Source organism: Prionailurus viverrinus, chromosome A1, assembly GCF_022837055.1.
Source record: "Prionailurus viverrinus isolate Anna chromosome A1, UM_Priviv_1.0, whole genome shotgun sequence".
NCBI lineage: Eukaryota > Metazoa > Chordata > Mammalia > Carnivora > Felidae > Prionailurus > Prionailurus viverrinus.
Genome location: NC_062561.1, coordinates 228,984,828 through 229,012,188, shown reverse-complemented (window position 1 = coordinate 229,012,188; position 27,361 = coordinate 228,984,828). Strand labels below are relative to the sequence as shown.

Below are 27,361 nucleotides of genomic sequence, written 5' to 3'. Positions count from 1 at the left end.
CCTCGGAAGCCGGCGGGCGGTACAGCGGCGGCGGCGGCCACGGCCGGGCGCCCCGACGGGAGGGGCCCCGGATCGTTGGGAGGCGGCCGAACCCCGGCGTCGCCGCCGCCGGCGGCGGCCCGATGAATCGGGGCACCATGCCCCAGCCCGGGTCGTGGCCGGGCGCGAGCTGTGCTGAGAAGCCGGCGCGGGAGGAGGGGGCCGCGTCCCCGGGCCCCGCGAGAGCCGCGGCGCGGGAGGGCGGGAAGGCGGCGGCCGGCGGGCAGCCGCGGACCGCGGTGCGGTGCTCAGCCGAGCAGTGAGTCGCGGGGCGCAGCGGGGGCGGGCGGGGGCTCTGGGTCGGTCCCCTCGGGAACGCTGGGCGTGGGGTGGGCTGGGGAGTAGCCGGCTAAGAGCCCTTCGCAGCCTGTATTCGGGGTAAGGTCGTCGGCGACGGAGAGGAATTCGAAGACACTTGCATCCAGTGGCCGTACAGATGGTTTCCCCGCAGGGTCCGGCTCACAGTCCTGGTCACCCAGTGCCCTCTGTTTTTACATCTGCGTTGCTCCAAAGTTAAAACAGAGCTCCGGGAACTTGGGAAACAAACCGGAAAAGCGTATTGTTATAACTAACTCCCAGTGAATCTTTCCTCCGACCTAGTTGGGGAAGGAAGTAAGGTTGCTTCTATCACGGCCAGAAGAAAACTGAACCATGCGACAAGTTTGTTCTTGGAAGGCAAGTTGCCGCTTGATGAACGCCCCACCTGTTGAATAGACTTTGGACCGAGTCTGACCCAATTCTCTTTTGCCCGTTAGTAGCTTAACAAGCTCTCCTCCTCCCCACCCCCACCCCCACCCCCGTTACTTTTAAGCACGAGAGATAGTGCTGGTTAGAGCAGTTTTTTAGCGAACTATAAAGAAGGCAGCTTAAGTTGGAAGAGTTTATAGTTCTAGCAAGGGTCTGGGGGGAAGGTGGAAGCGAAGTGTAAACTTGAAGGCTGCAACTTTTTCTCCACTTTCAGGTTCTAGGCACATATAAATGTCTTTGAATTTCAGAGTTGATGAAAGCACTCAGATAACTATTTTGACAGCTTAATTGGCTGGCAAGTTGAATTGTAAGTGTTCAAATTAGATTTTTTTTTGGCATTTCCTAAAAAGGGGTGTTTGGCAGGCCTGGTATACAGCTAGTGTATTATAATAACTTTCCTGTGCCTGGTTCTTTATCATGGGCGTTGACATTCTCATTTATTGAGCATCTAAACCCTCTGGGATGGTAGTATCCACACTTAATGTGTTCATGGCTATTGGGAAAGCTTTGCAATAGGCAGTCGCAAACTCCCCCACCCCAGGAGCTATGCAGGTAACCTAAGCGAGTGAGGCTGGCCAGGTGTGGGCCATTGGTTCCTGGATAGCTGTGTCCATTGCTGTTGGGGTCAGAGTCCACTAGGTTCCATCCTCTGCTTGCTGGATTTTCTGTATTTAAAGAATCCCAATACCCTGACTTTTTAATGGAATACCTTGATTTTTAAAATTGAAACTGCTCTACAGACCCACGTGTGAGCTGATGTGCTCTCTGGCTGCAGGTTTGCTCTCTGGGTTGGAGAACTACTGCAGACTCCGCAGAGGGTAAAGTAGGCTGGGGGAGGTGGGGGTGCCTTCTGCTTCTGCCCCTTCACAGCTCATGCTGGTTTCTAACTGCTGCTCCCTTGCTTTTGCCCTGGTGGTCTGAGCCGTGACTCCCTGGTTAGAGACCCTGCCCCCAGAAGCTGCACCTTAGCCTTGGCCCCAGCATTCTCATGCCCCCGTGAGATGCAGGAACTTTGGAGCCAGAATCATGTTCCTAAAAGTATGCAAAATTATTTGGCAAGTTTCCTGAGTCAGAACCTGGGGAAATAGGTCATGGTGAGGAGCACTCTTTCCCAAAAGGTTTTGAGGCACACCTCTTACTGCTGTCAGAATTACAGACTTGGTCTGAAAGAAATCTGGAAAAAAACCAAAAACGAAAAAACAGCCTAGGTTTGTCATTTTACACGTTAGGAAACAGGTGCAGATTCCGGAGGTGCAGCTCGGCCAGGGAGACGGAAGAGGTTTGAGGGCCAGGTTCCCTGATGCCTCAGTGGGAACCTCACCCCCATCTCTTTCTGGCTTTCTCAGCAAAACCAGGCAGAGGAACATGATTTATAACGACCTCTCCTAGCTTGTTTGAGAGCTGTGGTTGTCATCCTCTGGGCAGGCCTTAAGGATGGCTCACAAGATGACTTAGGGTCTGACTTGAAGAAGTCTTAGATCAGACCAGATTTGGTTGACTTTTCTTGAAGCTTCTTCACTGTTCCTATGAGCAGGTTGGCCGTGCTTTATCCCCTGCTCACCCTACGCCTCCATTTCAAGACTTAGGCTGTATCTACTTCTTGCCCTTAGCTAAGGTAATCTTGAGGACCAAGATGGTCTTGGGACATGGTTGGTGGCCAGGCTAGACATGCTTAGGGAATTCAGAAGCAAGACTACTTCGAGGCCCTTCTTTGTCCGCCTGATGGTGGGACATGGTTTGAATTTAGGACTGTGTGTGGTGGAGAGTATGTCTGTGAGCCCCTCTGAAATTGAAGGTGAAATTTTACGTGTATTTTCTGGGCTGAGCTTCTGATGAAAGCTGTGGATTTTCAAAAGGGCGTGAACAGCAAGTTGTTAAACCATCGTTCTTGGGTATTGCTGTGTGTTTTCCCACCTGCCTCCTTACCTCCTGCGGGGTATGTTTGATAGGGTAACAGCTACTCCCTCCTGCCCCTTCTCCCACCTGGATGTAAAGCTTGTTTCCAACCTCATTGTTGAGGATGTCTGGGTTGTCCCCAGATACCTCTGGAGTAGCATGAGCCAGTCATGGAAAGTCCACTCGCAGAAGGGAGGTGGAATTTTGGCTTGGGTGCCGGTACTTTCCTGCATTTGATGTGTTGTTCACCCATCTCTACAGCTGCTAAGTGGTGGAGAGAGGCTGGGTTGAGTGGTCTTTGCTTTTCCTGTGCCTTTGTGGGAAGGTACATTGCTGTCCCATGGTTGACACTGTCTTACCAACACTGCCTGGGCCATCGGCGTTCTAGGATAGGCCAAGTTAAGCATGAACGGCAGCGTTCAAGTCCAGAGAGCCGAACAAAGTCATACTCAGTTTAGCCTTTTTAGGCAACAGAGGGGAACTTAATGCAAGTGTTCATAATGGTGAGTGGTTAACATGCTGTCTTAGCTTTGCATAGAAGTTAGAATTGACTTTTTTTCATATAACCCGTTTACTTGTATCAGAAATTGAAAAATTGGCTTTGCAGAAATGTCTTGCTTCACTGACCGATGTATTTTTAGTTTATAGCTTTTGTTCTTGGCAATAGTACAGTTTTGTCTGTTTGTAGTAAGCCTTTTTAAATTAAGTTTTCAAAAATTTATTGTTAACTCAGGTCTTTAAACAGAGCAAGAGAGATTATGATTTAGTATGCAAAGTCATGTAACTTAATCATGTATATTGCCTTAATATTAAGAATAAAATATTTCATCTCTAGCTTAGGAGAAAACGGGGGCTTGAAAATATACACTTTAAAATAACATTATGGTGCTAAACTAAGAATTTCTAGGAATTTTCTAAGTAGAACTTACTAGGATTTTGGTTTTGAAATTTAACTGAGTTGTGTAATTGAGCATGATTCAGGAATGCCACGGTCCCCCAAAAATCAAGTCACATTTAAGACTTTGTCTTAGTTTTTTAGCGATCGGTATATTTTCTAGAAGGAAGGCTTTTGTGGTGGTGATCATTTGAGTCGTTGGGCTTTGGTGGCCTCTTTAGTGCCAAATGGTAGACGCTCCCCATTCCTACTCCAACTTGACTCATAAACACAAAAAATTACCAAATTTCTGAAACTGACCAGCATTGACAATTTTATCTTACAACGTAATATCCTTTTTCTTTTCGTTATTTCACTATCCTCCCTTCTCATAACAAAAATTCAAGCTTCTAGCTATTTAAATATAATTAATATACAACAAAACCATAAATAATAAATAATACACTTATAAATAGTACGTATGTATTTATAATAAATTGGTAAATGCTTCATTGGTCATTATTTTCAGCTTAAAATACTGAGTGAACTAATTTCTTAAAATTTTTATTTTTCTTGCTGTCACATCTCTCTTTCCAGTTGATCGTCCTTATGTTGGGGGACTATTTCATTTTGGCTGTTAAATATCTTCTTCTCTGACCATACTAATGGAACTTACTGCTTAAACTTAAAATTTATTCTCTCTCCAAGGAATTAAAGGCCATATTGCAATTTCCTCGGTGGCTTTGTGAAGTTAGCAAATGTCCTTGAATGCTTGTCCTTGGGGGCTAGGGACGTTAGCAAACATTTGTGCACAGGATCTGAGTGAAATCTGGTTGTGGCTAAAGTAATTTGAATGTGCTCTGGCCTCCCATTCGTCAGTTTCTGCTTTGCTGCTTTTGTGTATCTTGAATCACTGCTTTTTATTTCCACTAATCTTTCCTTCTACTCTGTCTTCCCTTTGCATTTTGTTCCCATGCTGACTTCTCCTTGTTCCTTTCCTATTGGCCTTGGTGCCAATTTGTACGTGTGGCTGTCCTGAGAGATGCTCCTTTAGGGAACTTCCTCTGGGCACTGGTGTCCTGATTGCACTTTGGTTATTTTGCAGGTTAAAAAGGAAGAGGACAAAAGTAGACCCAAATGTGCCTGCGGCGTAGCCACAGAATTCGCCCGAAGTACAGTTTTTTTTTAACAACACATAGGTTGATAGTGTGTTAGAACTTAAGTCCTCGAACAGGAACCATGTAGATCATGCGGATCTAGTCTACTCCTCTCGCTTTGAAGATGAGAAAACGGAGGCCAAGATTAGGGAAGTGGCTTGCCTGAAGACATGCTTCTGATGATGATCAAGAAAGTGGTTCACTTAAATGCTTGTCTTACAGGATCAAGTTCTCTCCTGTTCGATAAAGCTAGCAAGGAGGCCAGAAGTTACCACAAAATTATTGAAAGAAGAACTAACATATTTAGTCACTTTTTATCTTCGGCGTTTGATGTCCGGTCCCCGCGAATCTGCTTTCTGTTTGCTTTTACCTCTGGCGTGGGCTCCCTGGGTGACACCGTACCTTTTACTTGGAATCTCACGGGGGTCAGAGCACATGGAAAGTACCTTTCCCTAATATGTCCCCTCAGCCCCACGGTGTTTTAAAAAATAGGCACGCACACACACCATCGCCTTTATTTAGAAAGAAAAAAAGGAACAGGAAATGACCATCGGGCAAACCGTTTATTAATACTCTGCACCAGTGCCGTAGTATGAGAAGGAGAATAGCTAACTTTTTAGAGCGCTCGTGTTTTATATGTGTCTTTTTACAACAGTCTTTTGAGGAGAGTACTGTCTGTTGTTCACAGGTAGTTAAATCTAGGTGCTGAGAGTTACAGCTAGTTTAGTTCCACGGTCCCACACCCAGGGCTGTAAGGTGCCAAGGAGCGGCCAAACCCTGACATGACTTCCGGGCCCCCACGCTAGCCACGGCGCTCTGCGGCGGGGCCGCCCGTGCTGCGTGTGTCCTGATGTGTTAAGCAGTGAGCCGTGCAAGCAGAGGGAGCGGATGGAGCCAGTCACAGGCGTAAAAGCGGAGGCTGGTGTTGGCCCGGTGTTTGGACTGAAGCGTGGCTGTGCGGAGAGGAATCGTGGCCTGCAGGCTAGAGCGGCGGGTTAGGCCCACGTGTAGACCTGCCTGCTTATTGGGAGCCATCGTAGGGTTTCAGTGACGTGGGAGAAGGCGGGTTTGTTAGATTCCCCACTTCGGTCTGCTTCTCTCAGTACCCCTTCCGTCTCTTGCTCCCGCTCACCTCTTCCTTCCTCTTTCCCCTGCCGTGCTGGGCCATGTGCTGGGAGCTGGGGTGCCGCGGTCACCGGGGATGGGAGTTTCTCGGGTCGGTCGCTTAATTCCTTATTTGTCATTAACCTTATTAACCCCTTCCTGTGATTCATTGGCACCTGGAGCCTCTGTCTGGCGTGAGGACCGGGGCTGTGCTGTCACGGGGAGGGACTGCAGGGAATTAGGGGTCTGATTTCACCCTACGTGTACACCAGCCAGTTTCCTTGTTTTCAGCTCTGGGCGTCTCCTGCACCCTGAGAAGTACTTGGCACCTCTGGTCCCTGAGCCTTAATGGGGTTCTGCGGGTTTACTGGTCGTACCATCCACCGGCATGGAGGCTGTCCTGTCCTCTTGTCACTTACTCTTGGTCCACCTTGGGACTGTGGGGGCTTTCACGTGTCTTGTGGTTTGAGCCAAGGTAGAGCTGGTATTTCTGTTTCTCATCATTGTCGGGTTGTGGTTTATCTCGCGGGGCAAAGGAGACACCCTTTTTCAATCCTCGTCCAGCACCCGTGGGGTTTTCTTCCTTCTCTGGCACATAGTAGGTTCTCGTTCAGTCACTAGAGGAGACTGGAGACTCTTCAGGAACCTGTCGTGTAAGTCCCGAGTCAGTCAGATTGGCAGCAGTTCAAGTACGTGGGACAGTAGGGATACGCGCCACAGGACGTGGGTGGCAGCGTGAGCGTGGGGGTCAGGGAGCAGGAGGAGCCTTGGGAGGGCTTTTAGCGTTGAGGACGTGTAATAACTGATGTTTTCCTGTCCTTGTTTTTAAAGTAGTGTTTGTAAAATTTGCTTGTGACATAAGAAACTGTGGAGTGATAGCAACATGTGCAACCAGGATTTGAGAGCCATTTTCTCAGTCATCATCACGTAACAGGAAAAAGTTAAACTTTTCGTGTCTTACAGATTTTTTAAGCAGGCGCATACTGTAATAAGAGGGAAAATGCCAGTGCAACAAATTTTTGAAATGTCTAATTTGGTGTGATTTCAGTGAGGAGGACATGTATCGTGACGCGGATGAAATAGAAAAGGAGAAAGAATTACTTATACATGAAAGAGGGTTATCAGGTATGTTTGGAATTGTTTTATTCATAGACTTCTTACTATTTATAGTAGAAAATGCAGTTAAATCGCTGTATCCGTTTCCATAAAATACCGAGACCTGCTTCCCAGGAAACATTCTTCTGCGTATGGCCTTAGCTGCGTCTCGTTATCCATTTTGCTGAGGTATGTTTGGGGAGTACCGGTTCCTGAGGTTTTAAAAATTTCATGCCAATATTCTCCCTGCGTTCTCTACATTCGTATCATTTTCGCGGCGTGCGGATTTGCTTAATCTCGTGACGCCACCTCCCTCAGTTCATGATTTCCCTCATATTCTTAGAGGGAGAGTTTGGATTTGAAATGCACCTTTCCTTTCCAGCGGAAGGACTTCTTGAGAAGCTGGCTCCATGCGTCTTGGCTTGCAGGGGGCCACGTGGATGCCACTGGCTTGTGAGAAAGAACGATCACGGGATCAGTAGCCCGAATCCTCTGATTGTTTCATGACTTTTTGTCCGTGTTTCTGCTCAGTTATGCCTGCTCTTCTCACCGCGCCCAGAACCCACGGGCCCGTTGCCGCTAGGGTGAGGCCTTACCCCCGGCCTCCCCCGGCGTCCTCCGCCGGGCGCATGGCCGGCAGGGCCTTCCCTGGCCGGTCCCCGCTGGGGCCGAGTGGGGGTGCTCCACTCGGGGGATGCTCCGTAAACGATCCACCAGCGCCACCGTCTCTCTCATGACCTGTGTCATGTGAGTGTGCTGCCGGTCGGTTTTGAGAACTAACTGCTGTGTACTTTATGGTTAACAAAAATAATTGTCATGTGCGTGATTAGGAACGAATGATACAAAGCGGGGTTTTTGATCATGTTCAAGGCTTCCTTGAGTTGTCCTCACAAGGAGTTGGTGGACCTCTTTACCGTGCTAGCCCTCGAAGACGTTCCCTGTAGGCGTCCAGTCAGGGGCGTTCCTTGGCCACACTGCTCCGTCCTCCGTGAAGTTTCCGCAGGTGCTCTGTTTCTGCTGCTGCCACTGCACACGATTCACTTTGGACAAAGAGGCCTTCCTGGTTAGTCGTATTCCTGGGGAGCAAGCGGTTCCTTCGTCATTGGGTGTCCGTGCTGCATTTGCGGGGCCCGCTGGCTTGCTTTGCGGTGATTCGACTCTGCCCGCCAGCGTCGCCCTCCACATGCTGCGGGTGTTTTAGCTTTTCAGTGAGCTGTGTCATTTCCAGCTTTAGTCCGAGGCCGGAGTGGATCCCTTTACACTCCTTCCTGCGTCTCAGTCCTTCTGGGTTCGTTGCCCTCCCTGAAAGAAGATCCTTGGGAAGTGCCTCTTGAAGGGTCTGTTGGCAGGATGCTCTGTTTGCTGGAAAACTTCTCTATTTCACTTTGTTGTTGAATAACTCCAGACGGGCAGGTGTTTTCTGTGACCTTTTTGAGGACTGTCCCGTTGTCTTGTCGTTTCTGGGGGAGTGGCAGTACTGCGGTCACACCAACCCTTGGTAGATAATGTGTCGTGTTTTTCTGCAGTTTCTTTCTGATGTCTGTGAGGGGTGGACTTTTAAAAACGTACTGCTTGAGGTTTTCTTCCTTTTGAATCCCTAGATGCCTAGTTTGCATCAGTTTGGGAGAATTCTCAGCCATTATCTTCTTGAATATTGTCTTCTTCTCATTCTCTCTGCTCACTCCTTCCAGAACTCTGAGTAGGTGTGTGCTGGCCTCCTTCAGTCATCCAAGGCTCTTCATGACGTGCCCTTTTGTAGATTTTTTTCTTGTAGCCCCTGTTCCATCCTGTACTATTTCTTTGGATCTCTTTTCTTTCTTTTTTGGAAAAGTTCTGGGGGCGCCTGGCTGGCCCAGTCAGTAGAGCGTGCAACTGTTGATCTTGTGGATGTAAGTTCAAGCCCCACATTGGGTGTAGAGATTTAAAAATAAAATGTTTCTTTTTTAAAAAGTTCTGTCTTCCCTTCAGGTTTGCCTGGTCTCTTTTTGATAGTTTTTTGCCCTTTGTTCATATTTCTTACTCCTTTTATTTCTTTAAGCATTTAAAACGTAGTCTTCTGGATCTGAACAGTTCATTCCCTGAAAATCTTAGCAGGTCTAATTATGCCCTGTGCTAGTTTTGCTTGTTTCTTGTTTCTTCGAAGTTTGAATTGCAAGCTCAGATTTTGCATTTCTGTATAGGGCTCGTGCGCCCTGCCTCGAGTGTGAGAGAGCTTGGCCTTGTTCCCGCTAGGCACCCGGGGTGCCACCAGCCTTGGGCCACATTATGTTAATTTCTAAACTTGAATTTCCAGGGTCTTGGGGCTAATCTGAATTCCCGCCCTGTCCCTGTATGAGAGTCAGCCTGTGATTATGAATTCTCTGGGAGACTTCCTCTTTCCCAAGCCAGAGCCCGGACGAATGCAGAAAGTTTTCTTTTGCTCTCTCTTTATTAGTGAAAACACCTTTCATTAACAAAAGGGCCCAGGGGCTGGCAAACTATTGGCTCCCTGGCCAAATCTGATGTGCCACCTAGTTTGATGAAGTTTTATTGGAATTTCTTAGTCTACATATTGTCTGTGATGGCTTTCACACATGGTAAAGTTGAGTAATTGTGTCAGAAACCTTACGGCTCTCAGAACCTATGTTACTTATTTTCTAGCCCATTACAGAAAAAGTGTGATTCTTGCCCTAGCCTGCCCTTTGACTGAGAGTCCCAGCTTTCTGAAGTTCAGTTTTAAGTGCCCATCTTTCCAGGTTCTGACTCCTTGTCTTTGTTACCGTATGGGGGTTAGGACCAGACCTCTTGGTTATTTGAGCTCCTGGTTATCACCTAGTTTTCAGTTTCTCCTTTGGATTTTTTTTTTTTTTTTTTTTTGCCATTTGAAATGTTCTTTCTTGGGGCTCCTGGGTGGCTCATTTGGTTAAGCGTCTTAGACTTCGGCTTAGGTCACGATCACACGGTTTGGGAGTTCAAGCCCCACATCAGGCTCTGTGCTGTCAGCATGGAACCTGCTTTGGATCCTCCGTCCGTCTCTGCCTCTTCTCCGCTGGTGCGTGCTCTCTCTCAGAAATGAACAAACGTTTAAAAAACAATGTTCGTTCTTGGAAATAGTAACGGAGTCTGTAGTTTGCAGTTAAAGAAAGAAAGAAAGCAAGCAAGCAAGCAAGCAAGCAAGCAAGCTGCTTGATCAAGGTCAGGCACTGCCTGTCCTGTGCCTCTAGCTCCTGTCCTAGAGGAGGGCGTGCGGAGGTTGTTGGAGCCTTCCTCCCAAGAACAGCTGCAGGACGGGACTTAGAGTGTCATTTTGATGCTAGTAGCTGTGTGGGTCCTCCCTTTTCCAACCCTCATTACCTCCCGCAGGCCTCTTGTTCAGCACAGGGTTGTGGCCTGTGACTTGTCCTCTCCATCTTGTGAGGTCTCCTCCTCCTCCTCTTGGTTTTGGGCCGGTGACCAGGCCCACCCTGCCCAGGGCCCAGGGCTTTCGCTGGTGTGGGCAGGAATGAGGAACGCGGGCTGGGAGAGCAGGAAGGCTGGACTTTGTTCCCACGATGTCCTTCCTGAGCTGGACGTGTGCTGTCCGGACAGGCTCACAACACTGCCTGGTGGAACATCGTGGCCCAGTCAGTGTCCTCAACTCTGGATGTTTGCAGTTCCTTGTGCGTTGTGGGGAGGTGAGTGAGAAGGCAGATACGAGGAACTCTTCCCTCCACTGCGTAGATGCTTAAAAAATGGTTTTTGAAGTTAAGCACCGATGGGTCTGCATTTGAGGATTGGCTGTGCAGCATCGAGAACTGTGGTGTCTGTGTGTTATGCTTCAAGGTGTGTTTACGTTTAAGCGGGTCCTGACTTAGGCCACAGAGAATTGTTTGTATGTTATCTGCAGAAAGGACTTTGTGTTCCTTACTCATGCCTCTACCCATCACACCCTGGATTGTGAATGCCTGTGGTCTTTTCTTCTTCCGTCTACAGACCCATTCAGGACAGAGTCCGGGTCTTAACGGCCTTCGTGACCCCGGTTTCCAGCTCAGTGCTTGGCACATGTTAGACATTCAGTAAATGTTTGTTGAATTGGGCTGAGTGTGTTTTTAATTTACTCCTTCCTCAGGAGTAAATACCTTGTAAGGTACTTCTGTGTTTGTATCCTAATTTCCTTGCTGACGTTTACTTCTTCAATAATTTAAAAAGGAGATCGAGATGTGCCTGAGAATTTCCTTCACTTTCTTCCTAAAACACACACACCCATGCGTGTGCATACACGTATACCACAAATCAAACCCATACCTTATATTTTAAATAAGGCAAATCTAAAAGCCATTTTTTATTATATAATTTGTCTGATTGCAAGTCGTATTTTTAACGTATCGTTCGAGTCAAATGAGGTCCGTGGTTCAGCTAACATTGAGAGCTCTGTTAGCTTCTGGCTTATTGTCAGCAGCTTTACAGCCTTTTGGGATCAGGCAGAGTATAAATAAATAAAGACAGATACAGTTTTTGTTAAAGTAGCTGTTATCTCTTTGTATAATGGATCTAAAAACTAATTAAAAACCAGTAGATGTATTTTTTCACGGCTGAGACGTGCACATTTAATTTGATTAGAACAGTAGTCTAGGACACCCTGTGGCAGTGCAATGCCAGGTGCTAAGATCACAGCTGAGACACAAAATAAGCCCTTGCCGTCGAGGAATTGTGTCTTATTGTGTCTGTGGGTGCGGGTATGTGTGGGGGTTTAGGGGAGGAATGCAGAAAAAGAAATACGTCAGGTGGTAATCAGTTCCAAGAAGAAGAACAAAACAGCGGAAGGGGAATAGAGTGAAGGTGTGCGGGGGGCGTTGGGACCTAGGGGTGTTAGGTGACATCTGAGCAGAGACCGGTAGGTAGGGAGTGACGGAGGCCCACAGGTGTGTCGGAGAAGTACAGGCGAGGCCGCAGGTGGGGTGGGAGCAGGGGCCAGAGACGCCACGGTGGGGCGGGGGTGGGACCTAAGGGCCTTGGTAGGAAGTAAGGACATCCATTCCACTCGGGGTTCTGGAGCTCTCAGAACCCGGGGGTGATGGCTGTTGTCTGACTCAAGTTTGAAGTGTCTGGCTGCTGTGTGGAGAGTGAGGTATGGTGACGAGGGAGGCCCACTGGAACACCTCCAGGTTATCCAGCAGTGAGTTGATGATGGGAGGTCGGGGGGATTCTGGGTCTTTTTGGAATGAAGTGAGAGAAGAAGTAACCTCTGAGTAAAGCCGTCTGTTGTTTTGATTGTGCTTTGTTTCATTACCCACTCCTGTTTTTGATTCTTCAACAGAAGCCAGATTAAGTGTAGCTCCTGAAATGGACATCATGGACTACTGCAAAAAAGAATGGAGGGGAAATACACAAAAAGCCACATGTATGAAAAAGGTACAGTGCCTACATGCACACAGTTCAGGCCTTTCAAATAGTCTGTCATAAGTAATTACGTAGTATGTCCTTTTATATTTTTAGACATAGTTACAACTGCTATTAGACGTTGTAAATATCGCTATTCTAATTTTAGAGATGAGGAAACGGACTCCAAAGGTAAGGGACTTGTTTTGAATCATAGTATTAATACAGAGTCAGTATCAGTTATTCAGAAACTTAGTTTCTTGGAAAAACATATCTGTTAGATGTAGATTTGTGCTGCTCCGAGTAGGGTCAGTCCTTGGGTGTCCTCTTGGGGTCATTTGGTCATTCGGGGCCAGGTCCTTCTGGCTTGTTGTGGTAAAAGCCGTAGGGAGGGGCCAGCAGATGCCATGCCTCCTGCTGTCCCCACCTGGGTTTGGTTTCATGCCTTCCTGTCTGAGGGGCTTGGGCTCTCCTGCACTCCTTATGCAAAGAGATCTGGAACTGCTCCCTTTATTTAGGGTGTCCCTGGAGCTGCCCCTCCTTGTCCCTGTGCATAGATTGATACCCCCTAGGTAGTGTCTGAGGCTGTGAGACATTGGGGATGCCCATGACGTGGTCCTGCTGTGACTGGCTGGGTTATTGTTCAGTTGGACCCTTGGCCCGCCGCAGTGCGTACTGGCCGACCACAGCACCCTGTTGGTTCTCCCCTCAAATGGACCCTGAGTCCAATATTCCTTAGTGTGTTGAACGATGTGGAATTGCTACTCTGACCGTTTCTGAGCTAAAGCAGTTTCAACCTAAAACTCCCATCCCTTCTTATAACCTCTGGGTTTATCCTTTGGTCATTTTTCTCTTGGGATTATTTACATTATGACTTTGAATGTACTTTTGTAGTAAAGATATTGACCTGTCATATTTGATAGGAGTGTCTATTTTTGTTGTTTAGATCTGTGTTATTTAGGGTTTAAAATTTAAAAATATTTGTATACATCTGTTCTTTTCTTTACATCTTGTTTTTATTTATTTATTTTTTATTTTAGAGAGTGCGAGTGGGGGAGAGGGGCAGAGGGAGAGAGAGAGAGAGTCTTAACGAGGCTCCATGCTCACTGTGGAGCCCGGCACTGTGCCCGATGCCATGACCTTGGGATCATGACCTGAGCCGAAACCAAGAGTCAGACATCAACCGACTGAGCCACCCAGGCACCGCTGAGCTTGTTTGTATAGAAACGATTGTGCCTCTTCTACACGCACCTCAGCTGCTCATGCTTGCCCTGCAGTGGGCTGACCTTACTCAGAATGTAGCTGCTACTTTTAAAGCTCTGAGAGCCAAATTTAGCTCTGCTCCCTGCGAGTCTGAACTGTAGACTCCTCACGTCTCAGGCACTTGGTGGAGAGCTCACTCATGAAATATCTGGGACCATGAACATTTAAATTTGTGAGGCCATCTGCCGAATACGTGTATTGTCCGCTTAGAGGTTTTCCAAACAGCCCCATATCAAACTAGACAACCAGGAGGCTGGATACCTAACATATGTCTTCTCTTCTTCCCCAGAAATGCTTTCCTTGACTTGCAATTTTATTTCATGACCTCAGACTCTTTAAAGGATCTGTTCTAACAATTGGCACCTCTGGGTCCATAATTGAACATATCTATTAAGGGTATCCACATATTCCATGTTTTGCAACTCATGCTAAAATCGTTTCTTTGTGATTTTAGTTCTAGAGAAAGATTTGACCATGTAGTTGGACTCTTTCAGTGACCAAATAACCAAAGGCACATCAGTTAGAAAAGTGTCACTCTGGGACCCGTGGCAGTAATTAGAGCATCTCAGGGGCCTGGTAACAGTTGGGTGTCTCGGTTCTTTTTTTTTGCCCTTATTTATCTTACGGTTTATTTTTGTTTTGGGTATTCTTTTGGAAGTAAGTGTGTATAAATCCAAATTTAGTTTTAGAAGTTTGAGTCACCTCTGAAATAGCACGAGTAATTGGTGCATTTGGAAAGATGCAGTTACCGCTGAGTCAGCCATCGCGAGTATTCCCGGGATAGCTGGGAGTCCACCGAAGGGAAGAGGTGCTCGGTGGGCCCTTACTGTGTTGCAGTGATTGGACCACTAAATGAAAACGCAACTCTCAAAATTTTATTGTTGGAAAGAAATCATTTCACACCCACTTAGAACATCATCCTGTGACTTGCCCCTTGAAAACTAATAACGAGGGTCCCGTACTTGGGCACAGTCTGCATGGTGTCCACCCCACGTTAAGGGCGATGCTCCTTTTGTGTAAGTGCAGGGGAGGAAGCAGAGCTTCAGGTGACAACAGTCAAGGACGAGTGAGATGGGCAGCAGGGCCCATAGGACAAGGCCAGAGAAGTGCAGGAGGCAGCAAAGTGGATCCTGACACTCGAGCCTCAGGAGCAGCTTGGCCCGGTGCCTGTGGACCATTTTATGGGGGCTGCTTTTGGAGTAGGCTTTAAAATGGTCTGTTTGGACGGCTGTGTTTGAGTGACTGAACACGTATGTCACTCATCATTTTCATTTCCTCGTTTCACTTCCAGACTGAATAAGAATGACACTTGAATCCACTTTTTAAAGAGTCTAATGGAATTATCCAGATATCTTCTAGCATGTGGACTTTTTTTAAGTATACCATGGAAGCTTGGGATTATTATTATTATTTTTTATTTTATTTTTTTTTGAGAGAGAGAGCATGCATGTGTGCGAGGGGGCAGAGGGAGAGTGAGAGAGAGAATCTTTGGCAGGCGCCACGCCCGGCACAGAGCCTGACACGGGGCTCGGTCTCATAACGCAAGATCATGACCCGAGCCGAAAGCGAGTCGGACACTTAACTGACGGAGCCACCCAGGCGCCCCAAGGGGTTTTTTTACTTTTTTAAAATATGGAGGTGGAAACTTAGTACGTTTCTCTCTGTATTTCTCTATAGGAAATATATCTCTCTATAGGAAATATAGGAATATATCTCTATATTTCCTATCTCTTCTTTAGAGCTAGGGTCCCTTTCAACACAGCTTAAACCCCTCCTCAGAAGTTGGTTATCAATAAGTAAGTGTCAACAACAGTTGTGTAGAAAAGGGACGTCTAACTCCAGCTCTAGGGGCTGGAAGTGTTTTCATAATATCTGGTATATTATTTATATGTTCTCATGTGTTGGATCTGTTACATATGCTGATGTTTTGTACAGTACTAGCATCTGTTAATTTCTTCGGATTAATAAAAACCGGAATGGGAAAAGTTCGAGGAGGCCTCCGCCAGCCTGTTCTCGTTCTTCCAGCGATGGGGCGGGGGTGGGGGGCACGTTTGTTCCCACAGGAATAAAACCTTCCCTACCCTCCGAAGTCAATAATGCCCACTTTGAATTCTTTGATGCTTCCACCCAGGGCTACGAGGAGGTGTCGCAGAAGTTCACCTCTATACGGCGAGTCCGTGGAGACAATTACTGTGCGCTGAGGGCCACGCTGTTCCAGGCGATGAGCCAGCCGGCGGCGCTGCCGTCCTGGCTGCAGGACCCGGAGCTCACGCTGGTACGCTGCTGCTGCAGGTTTGAGCCCGCAATGTTTCCATCGTTTTCGTGAGAAAGAGCTCGCGCCTCGGCCTGGGCTCCTTGCCGGTGCTGTCCGCGGTGTGACGTCGGCGTGTGGGTTCCTCCGTTCTCGTGTGGCCAGGATGACTTTGCATGCTAGAAGGACCAAGAACCGTTGCTGTTTCCCAGGAGAGAAGAGCCATCACGTTTATTTGAACAATTCAAGTAAAGAACGAAGGATTAATTGAGAATTGAGAGTGAATTAAGAGAGCTGGTGTTTATAGTTTGTAAAAACTGCGTACCGGCAGTTCGACTCCACGTTGGTGTCGGTAGGAGGCGGGCTGTATGTGGCACCATCTGAGAACCCGCTGGGGTTTTAGACGGCAGGTTTCTGTGGTTCTAGCTTCAGTGCGAGAAATCAGCACCTTCTGCGGCGTTAAGAGGATCGGTGCCGCAGGTGGCCGTCGAGAGGCTTCCTGGGAGGCGAGGGTCGGGGGATGCGTCCCGTGCCTGGCCGTCTTTGGTTTAAATCTGCAGCGTGGTAGTGACACCCCAGAATGTCGTGTCATCGTGGCTTGTGCCTACAACACACAGCAGATGGAGTCACGTGATAGGTTGGATGATAGAATGACCCAAAAAGAGTGTGGTGGGCAGGAATGATTGGGCAGAACTGGTCATGAGGCATTAGTTGGAAGAAAATCAGAAGTCCCATGCTTAAATGACAACAGCAGCGGCAACAGACCACTAAACAAAACCCAAGAGGGCTTGCTGTGGGAGATCTGCCTTAACGGCAGCTTGGGAAGGACGTGAGGATGAATCGATCGCAAGTTCGGTGGGAACACCCCCCCCCTCCCGCCCCATGATGTGTGGCCGGCAGTGAGAATGAAGCCGTGTCCTCAAGGAACACTGCCGAACCACAGTCCTGTCTGGGACCGGGCTGGTCAGACCCCGTGTCGAGGGCGGTACAGCTCTGGGCCTGTGTCCCCAGTACTGATGCGAGTGTGACCGAGCTGACTGCTCCCGTTCGGGAACTGTTGAGGCAGCTGGGGTATTTGCCTGGAATGAAGACGACTTAGAGGAAGCCGGGTGGCAGCCGAGCTAGAGATTAGGTGCGCGCGGGGTCACCTGGCCTCAAAGGGCACAACCCGCGGAGGCCGTTCCATTCCGGCTCTCATTCCGGCCCCTCCACCGGTCTTCCCTCGGAAAGTCCGCTCTGGCGGGAGCCTCTTTGCGGGAGCGAGGGGTGGCGCCCCGTGCCTGGAAGAAGGTGGGGTGTGACCAGGTGTGGCCTGGCCTGGTGGCCGGGGGCGGGGGGCGTTGGGTGCCTGGGCCACCTCTCCTCGGAGGGGGGTTTGTCTGTCTCCACACACTGCTTGTATAACGGTGATAAGTCACCTGTTGACTGTAAAATCCGAATGTGCGAGCACGCTTGCTTAAGAGAAGCAGATCGCGTGATATTTAAGAAGTCTGTTGCTGCAGAACAAGACAGTCTTACAGGAGTGTTGGTACGAAAGTCGTTTCTCATGCATCTTCCTGATACGTCAGGATGACATGTATCCTGTCATTCGAAGCGAAACCCCGCTTGCCGTTACAGCCTGGTCTGAAGTTCTTGTGTGAGATGGCATGGGCTTGCGGTTGTGGACACGTGAGCAGAGCCGGTGACGAGTCTGTGTCCGTTTACCCTGCTCCTTGGTCTTTCTGACGCACCCCGACCGCCTCTGACCGCCACCCTGTGTCCAGTGACAGTCACGCGTCCTGGTTTGTTCATGGCACCACCGCCTGTGGTTACCGTGTGTCCGTGGGGCTTTTAGGAGTGTGACAGCACTGACCACTTCTGGGGACGCGGGTGAGCCGCTCTCAGCAGGCAGGTTCAAGGGACTCTCATGTCACATACGCGGCCTCTCCTGAACCGCACCGGCTCTCCCTTAACCCGCCCCTTCAGCTTCTGGGATCAGAGAGGTCCTGGGACACCTAAGTGTGTATGAGTCTGTGGACTGAGAACTGATGTCGGCCTCTGGGCCGTAGGCCGGGCACTGCGGAGCATCTCTTGACCTCATCCAGAATCCGGGCGAGCCCAGAGAAGCCATATGTTGTCACCAAGGGACATGCACCCTTCAGCTGGCTGTATCTGCCTGTTTGCAGATTGAGATCTGTTCTCTCTAGCATTTTGCCCTTTTCCCTCTTTCCTAGAACATACTCGTTTCGGAACGTAAAAGGGAGAGAGGAGAGCTGGACTGAGAGACCCTCCTCCCCTTAGTCCAAGCCCTTGCACTCTCCCCTGGCCTTGCTTTGGTCTCAGCCTGGGGTGTGAGCTTTGCCCTCACTGCCTCTCTCCACCTACCCTGCTTGGGGCCCCTGTCTCCAGATCCCAGTCTCAGTATTTGACTACAGCTGGACCACCTGACCCTGACCCCAGTGTCAGAGGTGGCTCGGTCTGGCTGCTCTTAAACTTGGGGCGTGTCTCGGTCCCCGAGAGGGGGTTGTCCTTCAGGGCACGTTCGCTGAGTTTTAGAATGTTTCTGGACGGGTGGGACCCGTGACAGTGTTTGTACATCGGAGCTCTCTTCATGCGTTCGTTTTGGGGGTGCATCGTTGTTAACCTACAGTCCTTTTGATCATGGCAATGGTGCCAAGGACTGTGGACACTTGCTAGAGAGCGGGCTGTTGTGGAGTCACAAGTGGGACTCCTTCTCAGCGGGTCACCGACTTTATTCTGAAACGTGTCCAACCCTGGTTTCTTGTTTCAGTCTTGTTTTTTGCTTGAGTCTCCCTCATTCTAGCAGAAGTGCAGCGTCTGTGTACGTGGTAGAAAAGAATGGCTACTTCCCTGTTTTCCGTGACTCTGGAAAGCGTTTAGAGGTAGATCCATTTTTTCTTCTGAATAAATTGTTCCAGCTGCATTATTCTTTCCTCGTTGTTTCTTTTTCACACCTTGTCTCTCGGGCTTTCTCCAGGATCTCCACGTCTCCCAGAGGCATGCGCCCCTGAGCAAGGGCATTTCCTAGCAACAGTTCGCCCGTGCGTGGAAGGAATGAGGAAATGGACTTTTATGTCAGGGGTTCCCTGTGTGTAGTTAGAACGTTGGGGACTTTCAGGTAATTCACTTGTGTGTGGTGCCTGCTTTTTAGGTACGTGCACAGCATCCTGTGCCGCTCAGATGGTCTTCTGGGCTTCTCTGTACCCCTTTTCCCAGTGTAGCGGGTATTTCCTGCTCTTTGCACTTCCTTGTGCCCAGTTGTGATTTCAACTTGTTGCCACTTGAGGGCATTTTAGGTTCTGGTGACAGATCTGAAAGCGGAACTGAAGCTTCGCAGCAAAACGGCGCACACGTTGCCCAAATGCTGGGCAGCGTGGGTGGGTGCGGAGCTGGGCCGCTTGGTGGGGTGGTCACAGGAAATGGGGAGAACACAGCCCCTCCCCGCTTAGTGAGTGAGTGTGGATCGTGGTCCCTGGGGTAACTTTACCTAAAGAGGAATTTCCCTGTGTGGTTTTGTTTTCTGCAGAAAGGAAACCACCTTTGGTTTACATGATTGCTGTAGATTGAGAGGGTAAAATTGGAATCGCCCTTTGGGAAAGGGTCTTCAGAGTCTTAGATGCCTGGGGAACTGAGCCTGTGGCCTCATTTAAACCTGTGTTCGGGACTGTTAAACAGGCTCTCTTGTTCCACGTAGGATGTCATAGGAATTAATTCTCCTTTAACGATCCTTTGACGTGGAGGTGAACTGTCGTTTCCTTTCTGGGTTTTATAGCAGGGAAGCGACATGCCTGTGCCCAGCCTGATTAGGAATGTTCTTCTGACACACCCAAGACTGTTGGGAGTGTCGGGGTTCCCATGCCGTCATCGACCGGGTTGTGTCCCAGCTTGCCTCTCAGACTCCAGCTTCTGTTGATTAGGGGAAAACAAAATAAAACACCCTCCAGGAAAAAAAAAAAAAAAAAGGAACCAGGCAAAGTAGTAGGTCAGCTGTCCCTTCTTTAATGAGCTGGGCCACCGCGGCTGTTAGCTCTGCTCCTTATTCTCCATGGTGTTCTTTATCTTCCGATATTGATCAGGCTTAGGTTAAACTAGATACACATTGTTTTTTTGAATATCAAAACTTTGGGGATATATGGCAATACTGGAAGTTAGGCTTTATATTTCTAATCAGGAAAGAATCAGGTTTTTACTTTATCCTGGACCATCTTGCATGCCTGAAGCGCCTTCCTAAGTTGGACATTAGGGACGGCAGGAGGCTGCCATTGAGCCCAGTAGCTGCCTGTGTGGTTTGTGAAGACACGATGTGGACCCTGCCTTCATGTGCCCTCACGAAGTGCTGTGGAATGTTCTGGCTGTGGTTGGAGCTGAGCAAGCTGAATGGTGCCTTTGTATCTCCACCAGAAGCACCATTTGACTCCAGCAGCCTCTTGGAGTTGGGGGAGGGGGGTGGTGCTTTCCGAGTTCACAATTCCAGATTTAGGTCCCTCCATCCCAAACCCAGACAAATGTGCAGGAATGAATTCTGGAAACAAAGGTAGGTTTTGTAGGCTTTGTGGTTTCTGCAGGATCCTGTGATGGATTTCTTGGTTCTAACACCTCTTTATCTCTCTGTTTCTTGATAATCCAGTTACCGGAAAAACTCATAAGCAAATACAATTGGATCAAGCAGTGGAAACTTGGACTGAAATTTGAGGGGAAGAGCGAGGACCTGGTTGATAAAATTAAGGAGTCCCTCACACTGCTAAGGAAGAAGGTTTGGAACCTGTAGTTTTTTTCTTTTTCTCTGATAAGTGCAAAACTCTCGCTCCTGACTGCCCCAGCAGACCAATTCTCGGTCCTCGCTTAGTGGATTGCCAGATGCCCGTGGCAGGTTTTTAGGCAACATAATTTAAACGAACGCAAACTCTTCCTGTGAAGTCTTTGGTAAGATGGGGAAATAACACCGATTATTATGTTTAGTGAAATGTTTAACTTTCTTCAAAGGAAACCTTAAACAAGTGTAGTCTTTGTTCTAAGCCATATTGACAAGCTTCAGGGATAGTCTGTATTTAGTCTGTATTTCTTACAGTATTATCAGTGATATAAGTGCATCTTTATTAAATTCTTCCCAATTTCATGTTTTAAGATTCTGCCCATATTTATTAGACTTGTTTTCATTGCTGAATGATTGTCCGGTGAGTAAATTCAGTAACTTGTCTTTTGAAAACTGTCCTGAGGGTTTCTCTGAAACATAATTACAGGGAGAACTTGGTTGGCTGATTCCCAGTGATTTGGTTAAGAAAATACTCCCGTTCTGGAGTATTCCATGGGGTTTGGATGTCCTTGCACACTGGCCCACGCTGTCCACTAGGCTGCTTGCTTGAGGCTTTCTTCACCAGGAACCCTGGCTTGAGGGCCTGCTAATGGCTCCAGGCTTTGTAGATGGGAGGGAGACTGGTTAAGGGGGTGGCAGATGTCTTTTTTTCTCTTTCTCTCTCTCTTCCTTCCTCCCTCCCTTTAAAAGTTTATTTACTTTGAGAGAGAGAGAGCGAGTGAGCTCATACAAGCAGGGGAGGGGCAGAGAGAGAGGGGAGGGAGAATCCCAAGTAGGCTCTGACCTGTCAGCCCCGAAATCAAGAGTTGGACGCTCAGTGGACTGAACTACTCAGGCTCCGGTTTCCAGAGGCCTTTAGCTCCTCCACCAGATGTTGATCTGTTTCCCCCAGTATAGTCTGCCATCCGGCTAGACTTTGAGCTCCACGAGAGACTGTCCTGCTCGTTCCTTTTCACCCAGTGTCGAGTACCAAGCCTGACACATAGTAGGCATTTGGTAAATATATTGTGTAGTAAATGAGCTGAGGGCTTGACCTCCTGGAGCTTAGTTTTTATTAACAGACACGAGTGTTTAATGGAAAGTTCACTGTCAAAGGAAGTCCAGAGATAAAGAAATGGTGACAAGAGAAGGAAATAGGGATTCTGTTCTCTTTGCCTCTTAGAGTGGAGCTTGGGGTTTATAGAGCACAGCCTTTTTGGGGCAGGGAGACGTGTGCTTGCCCAGGATCTGGGTTAGGGGGAGGTCGAGAGCAGGTTTCTGGCTGTGTGAGTGAATGGGAAGGCTCTTCGGCTTGCCCACTTGTGACAGTTTCCTTTTCGTCTCTTTTAAGGTCTTGTGAAATTGCAATTTTTGCTTTATCAATTGTGTCTGCTATAACTAGATCCTCATTTTTGGGAATGTTGAAGTGATTCCAGTTCACAGTGACATTAAAATTGTTCATTAATAATCTAAGCCAACATAACTGGTACCTCTCATGTGCCAGGCTGTCTGTGAAACACGGTTATTTAATTAGGTTATTAAATAGGTTATTTAATTCTCATAACTGCCGAAATGTAGTTGCTGTGTTATTCCTGTTTTAAAGATGTCTGTTAATGCCACCAGCTGCTTGGTGGGAAGGCCTTCATTCCATCCTGACTCTCTGACTCTAGAGCCATGCTCTTGACTGCCAGCTTGGTTGCTTCTGGAAAATATGAGATGTTCCAGCTTTCAGCCACATATTGAAGAGAATCCTGTGGTACAGTCATTACCATTAAAATTTACTGTTGAATTTAGAATTTTAATGGTTTTTGAGAGGGGCAGTAGTTACCGGTTACTCATAAGGACTAGTTTCTGGGGCACCTGGGTGGCTCAGTCAGTTAAGTGTCCGACTCTCGAGTTCAGCTCAGGTCATGATCTAACTGTTCGTGGGTTCGATCCCTGCATTGGGCTCTGCATTGAAGGTGCAGAGCCTGCTTGGGATTCTGTCTCCCTCTCTCTCTGCCCCTCCTGTGCGCACTCTCTCTCTCTCTCTCTCTCTCTGTCTCTCAAATAAATAAACATTAAAAAAAAAAAAAGGACTAGTGTCACATCAGTATCTCCTCTCATTTGCTTGAACTTAAAAGCGCATATATTTATTGAGTTTTCTCGCTCACTTAAGAGTTTGCCACTGTTAGCTGAATACCTAGTACTCTGCTTTATTCTTAATCAGGAGTCAGTAAACATTTCCTGAGTGGATATATGCATTTGAAACTCCCAGGTATATTTTTAAGAAGTTAGAGGGAAGACCGTAGTAAATTAACAATCAAAAGACCTCATAGTCTTCCTTGCCCAGCTTCATTTTTGCAGCTCGACTTGCTGTTTCTGGGTGGTCAGTGCTCCTGGAAACCCCTTAAGGGGAGAAGTAATTTTAGCTACCCTTCACAGCTTCACATACCAGCCTCACATGCACCTTATTAGCTCCTCCAGACTATTTCTTTTTTTTTTTTTCAATTAAAAATTTTTTAAAAATATTTATTCTTGAGAGAGAGAGCGCGCGAGAGCGTGCAAGCTGGGAAGGGCAGAGGCAGAGGGAGACACGGCGTCTGAAGCAGGTGTCAGGCTCCAAGCGGTCAGCACAGAGCCCGGTGCGGGGCTCAAACTCACAAACTGTGAGATCACGACCACCTGAGCTGCAGTTGGACGCTTAGCCGACTGAGCCACTGAAGTCGGACGCTTAACTGACAGAGCCACCCAGGCGCCTCCCTCCAGAAGTATCTCTTGATTGGTTCAATTTCTTTCTTTCTTTTGTTTTTTTAATGCTTATTTATTTTTGAGAGAGAGAGCGCGCACGAGCAGGGGACGGGCAGAGAGAGAGGGAGACACAGAATCTGAAGCAGGCTCCAGGCTCCGAGCTGTCAGCACAGAGCCTGATGCGGGGCTTGAACCCACAAACTGTGAGATCATGACCTGAGCTGAAGTCAGGCACTTAACTGACGAAGCCATCCAGGTGCCCCTTGACTAGTTCAATTCCATTGTCTAGGATCGTAGGGGAGTTGAAAGTTCCATTCCATGGCCTTAGGCCTTCTTAGTGCCTGGTACTTTTGTTTCAAATTAATGCGGGAAAAGCTGAATGAGGAACTTGTGTGGTCTAAAGAGTACCATGGTTTGAGCTAAAAACTTGAATGTTGTGAATGTTGGTGCATGATCCGTGGTTGCCTACTTGGAAAAGAATTTTGTGCACGTAGTATGGAAGTATACCAGGGTTTCTTAGAACAGATGTGTAATTGTTATGCACCTTTCTTGCAGTGGGCAGGCTTGGCAGAACTGAGAACTGCTGAAGCGAGGCAGATAGCTTGCGATGAACTGTTCACAAATGAGGAAGAGGAATATAGCCTCTATGAAGCTGTAAAATTTCTAATGCTAAACAGAGCCATTGAACTATACGATGACAAAGAGAAGGGAAAGGAAGTACCATTTTTCTCTGTGCTTCTGTTTGCTCGGGACACATCGAATGATCCTGGACAGCTGCTAAGGAACCACCTAAACCAGGTGGGACACACTGGTGGCCTTGAACAGGTGAGTTGTGCCTTCGGGAGTGTATTAGTCCAAAGCAGCAGCTTTCATCATCACACGGTATTTCAGAGCCTCTGTCGGTCAAGGGCTCCAGAGCAGCTTAGTTGCGTGATTCTGTCCCGGGGTCTCGGGAGGTTGCAGTCATCCGAGGGCCTGACTGGGCTAGGGGATCCACTTCCCACGTGGCGCACTCCCCCGGCTGTTGGCAGGAGGCCTCATTGGTAGCTTAGGAGGGTTTAGTTCCTCGACACATGGGCCCTTCTGTAGGGCCACTTGAGTGTCCTTGTGACACGATGGCTGGCTTCTCTGAGAAAGTGAAGTGATCCAAGAAGAGAGCAAGGAGGAAGCCACAAATGTGTTTTGTGATCTCATCTTGGAAGTTAAACGCTATGGTTTACACCGTATTCTATTTGTTAAAAACAAGTCACTAAATCCATCCCACACTCAAGGGGAGAGCATTAGTTCCACCCACCTTTTCAAGTGAGGAGTACAAGGGTACAAAAGAACTGTGGGTCTGTTTTGTAACCACCACGTTGATTTCATCCGGGGCTGGCTTCTGCAGGATGCCGGACGGGATTAGTACCCTCGCGTCTGGTAGGCTACCAATACATGAAGCAAAGGGTCTTATTATTTAATCTTGGCAGCTGTAGCTGTATTAGGTAGCATCCTTTAAAAATAGAAATGGAGTCACCTTAGCCAGTAGAGACTAGCCTGCTCTTGGATCTTTTACAGAGATGCTAAGTTTGGAGTTCTCCACGGAGACGCAGTGCAGTACTGTCCCCTGACTCACCACACCTTGCACTATGTTTAGTGCCCTCATTACATTATCCTGAAAAGCTTAAGTCCTTTCTGGTGGAACAGCCAGCCATTAAAGCAGCATTTAAGGCTATCCATCCAAAGGGCTCCCTTTGTGCTTACGAGACCCACTTGCCCACTTGGCGCTTACCTTTTCCTGGTGTGTAAGAAAGAGCAAAGGCTGAAGGTCACTGCTGGGTCAGGCAGAATTGACTTACAAAAAGAACTGCTTACAAAAAGTATCTGCACTCGCAGTGTAGGCTGCTTACGTCTCCTGAACCGTAGCGCTTGCCTTCAGTAAAAAGTCTGGTGCAGCTGGTTTGCAAATTAGACCGAAGTTCGTTCTTTCTGAGTCCTCACAAAGTCTACTGTCATATGGCGAGTCCATTTTTAAAATATAACAGCCTTATCGAGACATAATTTACGTACCGTAAAGTTTACCCTTTTGAAGTGCGTAACTCAGTGGTTTTTAGTATTTTTATAGAGTTTTGCAGCCGTCATTGTAGTCTAATTTCAGGCCATTTTATCACTCCAAAAAGAAACCCTGTAATGATTGGTGCTAATTCCCCCTCCCCTCCAGCCCTAGGCAGCCACTAGTCTACTTCCTGTTGCTATAGATTTGCCTATTCTGGACATTTCCTATAAATGGAATCATACAATACGTGTTTTTTTGTAACTTGCTTCTGTCACTTAGCAAAACGTTTTCAAGATTCATCCATATTGTAGCGTGTATCACTAACGGTATTCCATTGTATGGCTGTATCACATTCATTCTTCAGTTGATGGACATTTGGGGTCTTTGTACTTTTTAGCTATTTTGAATGATCCTGTTATGAACGTTTATATGCAGGTTTTTTGTGTGGACACATATTTTCATTTCTCTTGGGTATGTACCTAAGATGTACTTCTTTTTTTTTTTTTTTTTTTTTTTAAGTTTATTTTAGAGAGATTGAGACAGAGCGTGAGCAGGGGGAGGGCCAGAGAGAGGGAGACACAGAATCCGAAGCAGGCTCCAGGCTCTGAGCTGTCCGCACAGAGCCCAATATGGGGCTCAAACCACGAACCTGTGAGAACATGACCCGAGCCAAAGTCGGACGCCTAACCGACTGAGCCACCCACGCGCCCCCCTCCACCTTTTTTTTAATTGAGGTTCATATAAAATTAACCCCATTCTAAAGTATATCACTCAGTGGCTCTTGGTACATTTAAGCATTGTATGACCACTACCTGTGTCGAGTTCCAAAACACGTTCATCACTCCACAAGAAAACCTGGTGCCTGTTAAGTGGTCGTGCCTCGTTCTTACCTGTTTGATCCTAACTGTTCTGGGGGGCGTGAAGTGGGAGCTCAGTGTGGCCTCGGTCTGCGGTCCCCTGATGATTTTTCAGGTGCTCATTGCCCATTTGCATATCTTCTTCGGATTAATGTCTGTTCTTTTCACATCCTTTGCCCAATTTGTAAACCGGTCGCTTGCTTTTTTAATTGTTGAATTATAAAAGTTCGTCATACATTCTGGATACGAGTCCCTGATTTACCGCACGGTGAGTCCATTTTTGATGATCTGCTGTTTGTAACGACTGTGGGGGAAAGGCCGGGGGCCGGGCCCAGGGTGGGGAAGGAGGGTTGCTGCCCGCAGCCTGGGAGGGAGCAGGTGGGACTGTGTCTTTCAGCACAGCTTCCCCCCCGCAGACCCGTTGGCTCTTTTCCCCAGGTGGAAATGTTCCTTCTTGCCTATGCCGTGCGCCACACCATCCGGGTGTACCGGCTCTCCAAGTACAGCACCGAAGAATTCATCACGGTCTACCCCACCGACCCACCCACGGACTGGCCGGTGGTGACCCTGATCGCCGAGGACGACCGGCACTACAACATCCCCGTCAGAGTGTGCGAGGAGACGAGTCTGTGAGGGACGCGTACCCGGACGGCCCGGCCACACGGCCGAGGTGCCCTGGCAGCTCCCTGCCGCGGCCCGCGGGCTTCCAGGTCTCTTCGGGTGACCCACGGGGACTGTCGGGCCGGGCGAGCCAAGCTGGACTGGGCTGTTCTGAGGACGGCTTTTGGTCGTTAGAACTAACCAGGGGTTTTCCCTCATCTTTGATGCGATATGTTTCCTCGGGGGCCTTCAGAGCACTTCTTTTGGAAGGTACAAACTACATCTTCTCCATAAAACAAACCTTTTGTATCAGAGGAGACGCCTCTCGGAGAGGAGTGTGTTCTTCACGTCTCAGAAGCAGACTCTCTAATGTAAACTTGGTCTCAGTTTTTTCTCAAGATAGTCATTTTTTGTTTTGGGGGTGATGGGTCTCCGGAGTGCCCGTCCTATGCAATTCGGCTTACGTGGCCTAACTCTGAGGCGGAGCCTGTTAGGGGCACAGTCATAACGTCCTCTGATAGTCTTCCTGAGCACTGGTTCGGGCTTACATGTTCATTAAAGCTATCCTAAGCAGACTGTCTCATAGA

At 48.1% G+C, this 27,361-nt stretch overlaps 1 protein-coding gene across 7 annotated transcripts; it reads left to right on the top strand.

Moving 5' to 3' along the window:
- OTULIN (OTU deubiquitinase with linear linkage specificity) lies at window positions 1-27,347 on the top strand. 7 transcript variants are annotated; one of them, XM_047823547.1, is made up of 8 exons: window positions 250-298; window positions 640-714; window positions 6,866-6,942; window positions 12,188-12,282; window positions 15,644-15,787; window positions 20,391-20,516; window positions 23,841-24,110; window positions 26,613-27,347. In XM_047823547.1, the coding sequence occupies exons 3-8, from the start codon at window positions 6,876-6,878 to the stop codon at window positions 26,805-26,807; spliced, it is 897 nt and encodes a 298-aa protein (XP_047679503.1). In that variant the 5' UTR covers window positions 250-298; window positions 640-714; window positions 6,866-6,875; the 3' UTR covers window positions 26,808-27,347. The 7 variants fall into 7 exon arrangements, with proteins under 7 accessions (XP_047679455.1, XP_047679503.1, XP_047679472.1 ...); XM_047823516.1 differs by having other exon boundaries at window positions 282-298; window positions 640-4,728; XM_047823499.1 differs by lacking the exon at window positions 640-714 and having other exon boundaries at window positions 1-298.
- Window positions 27,348-27,361: the final 14 nt, after the last annotated feature.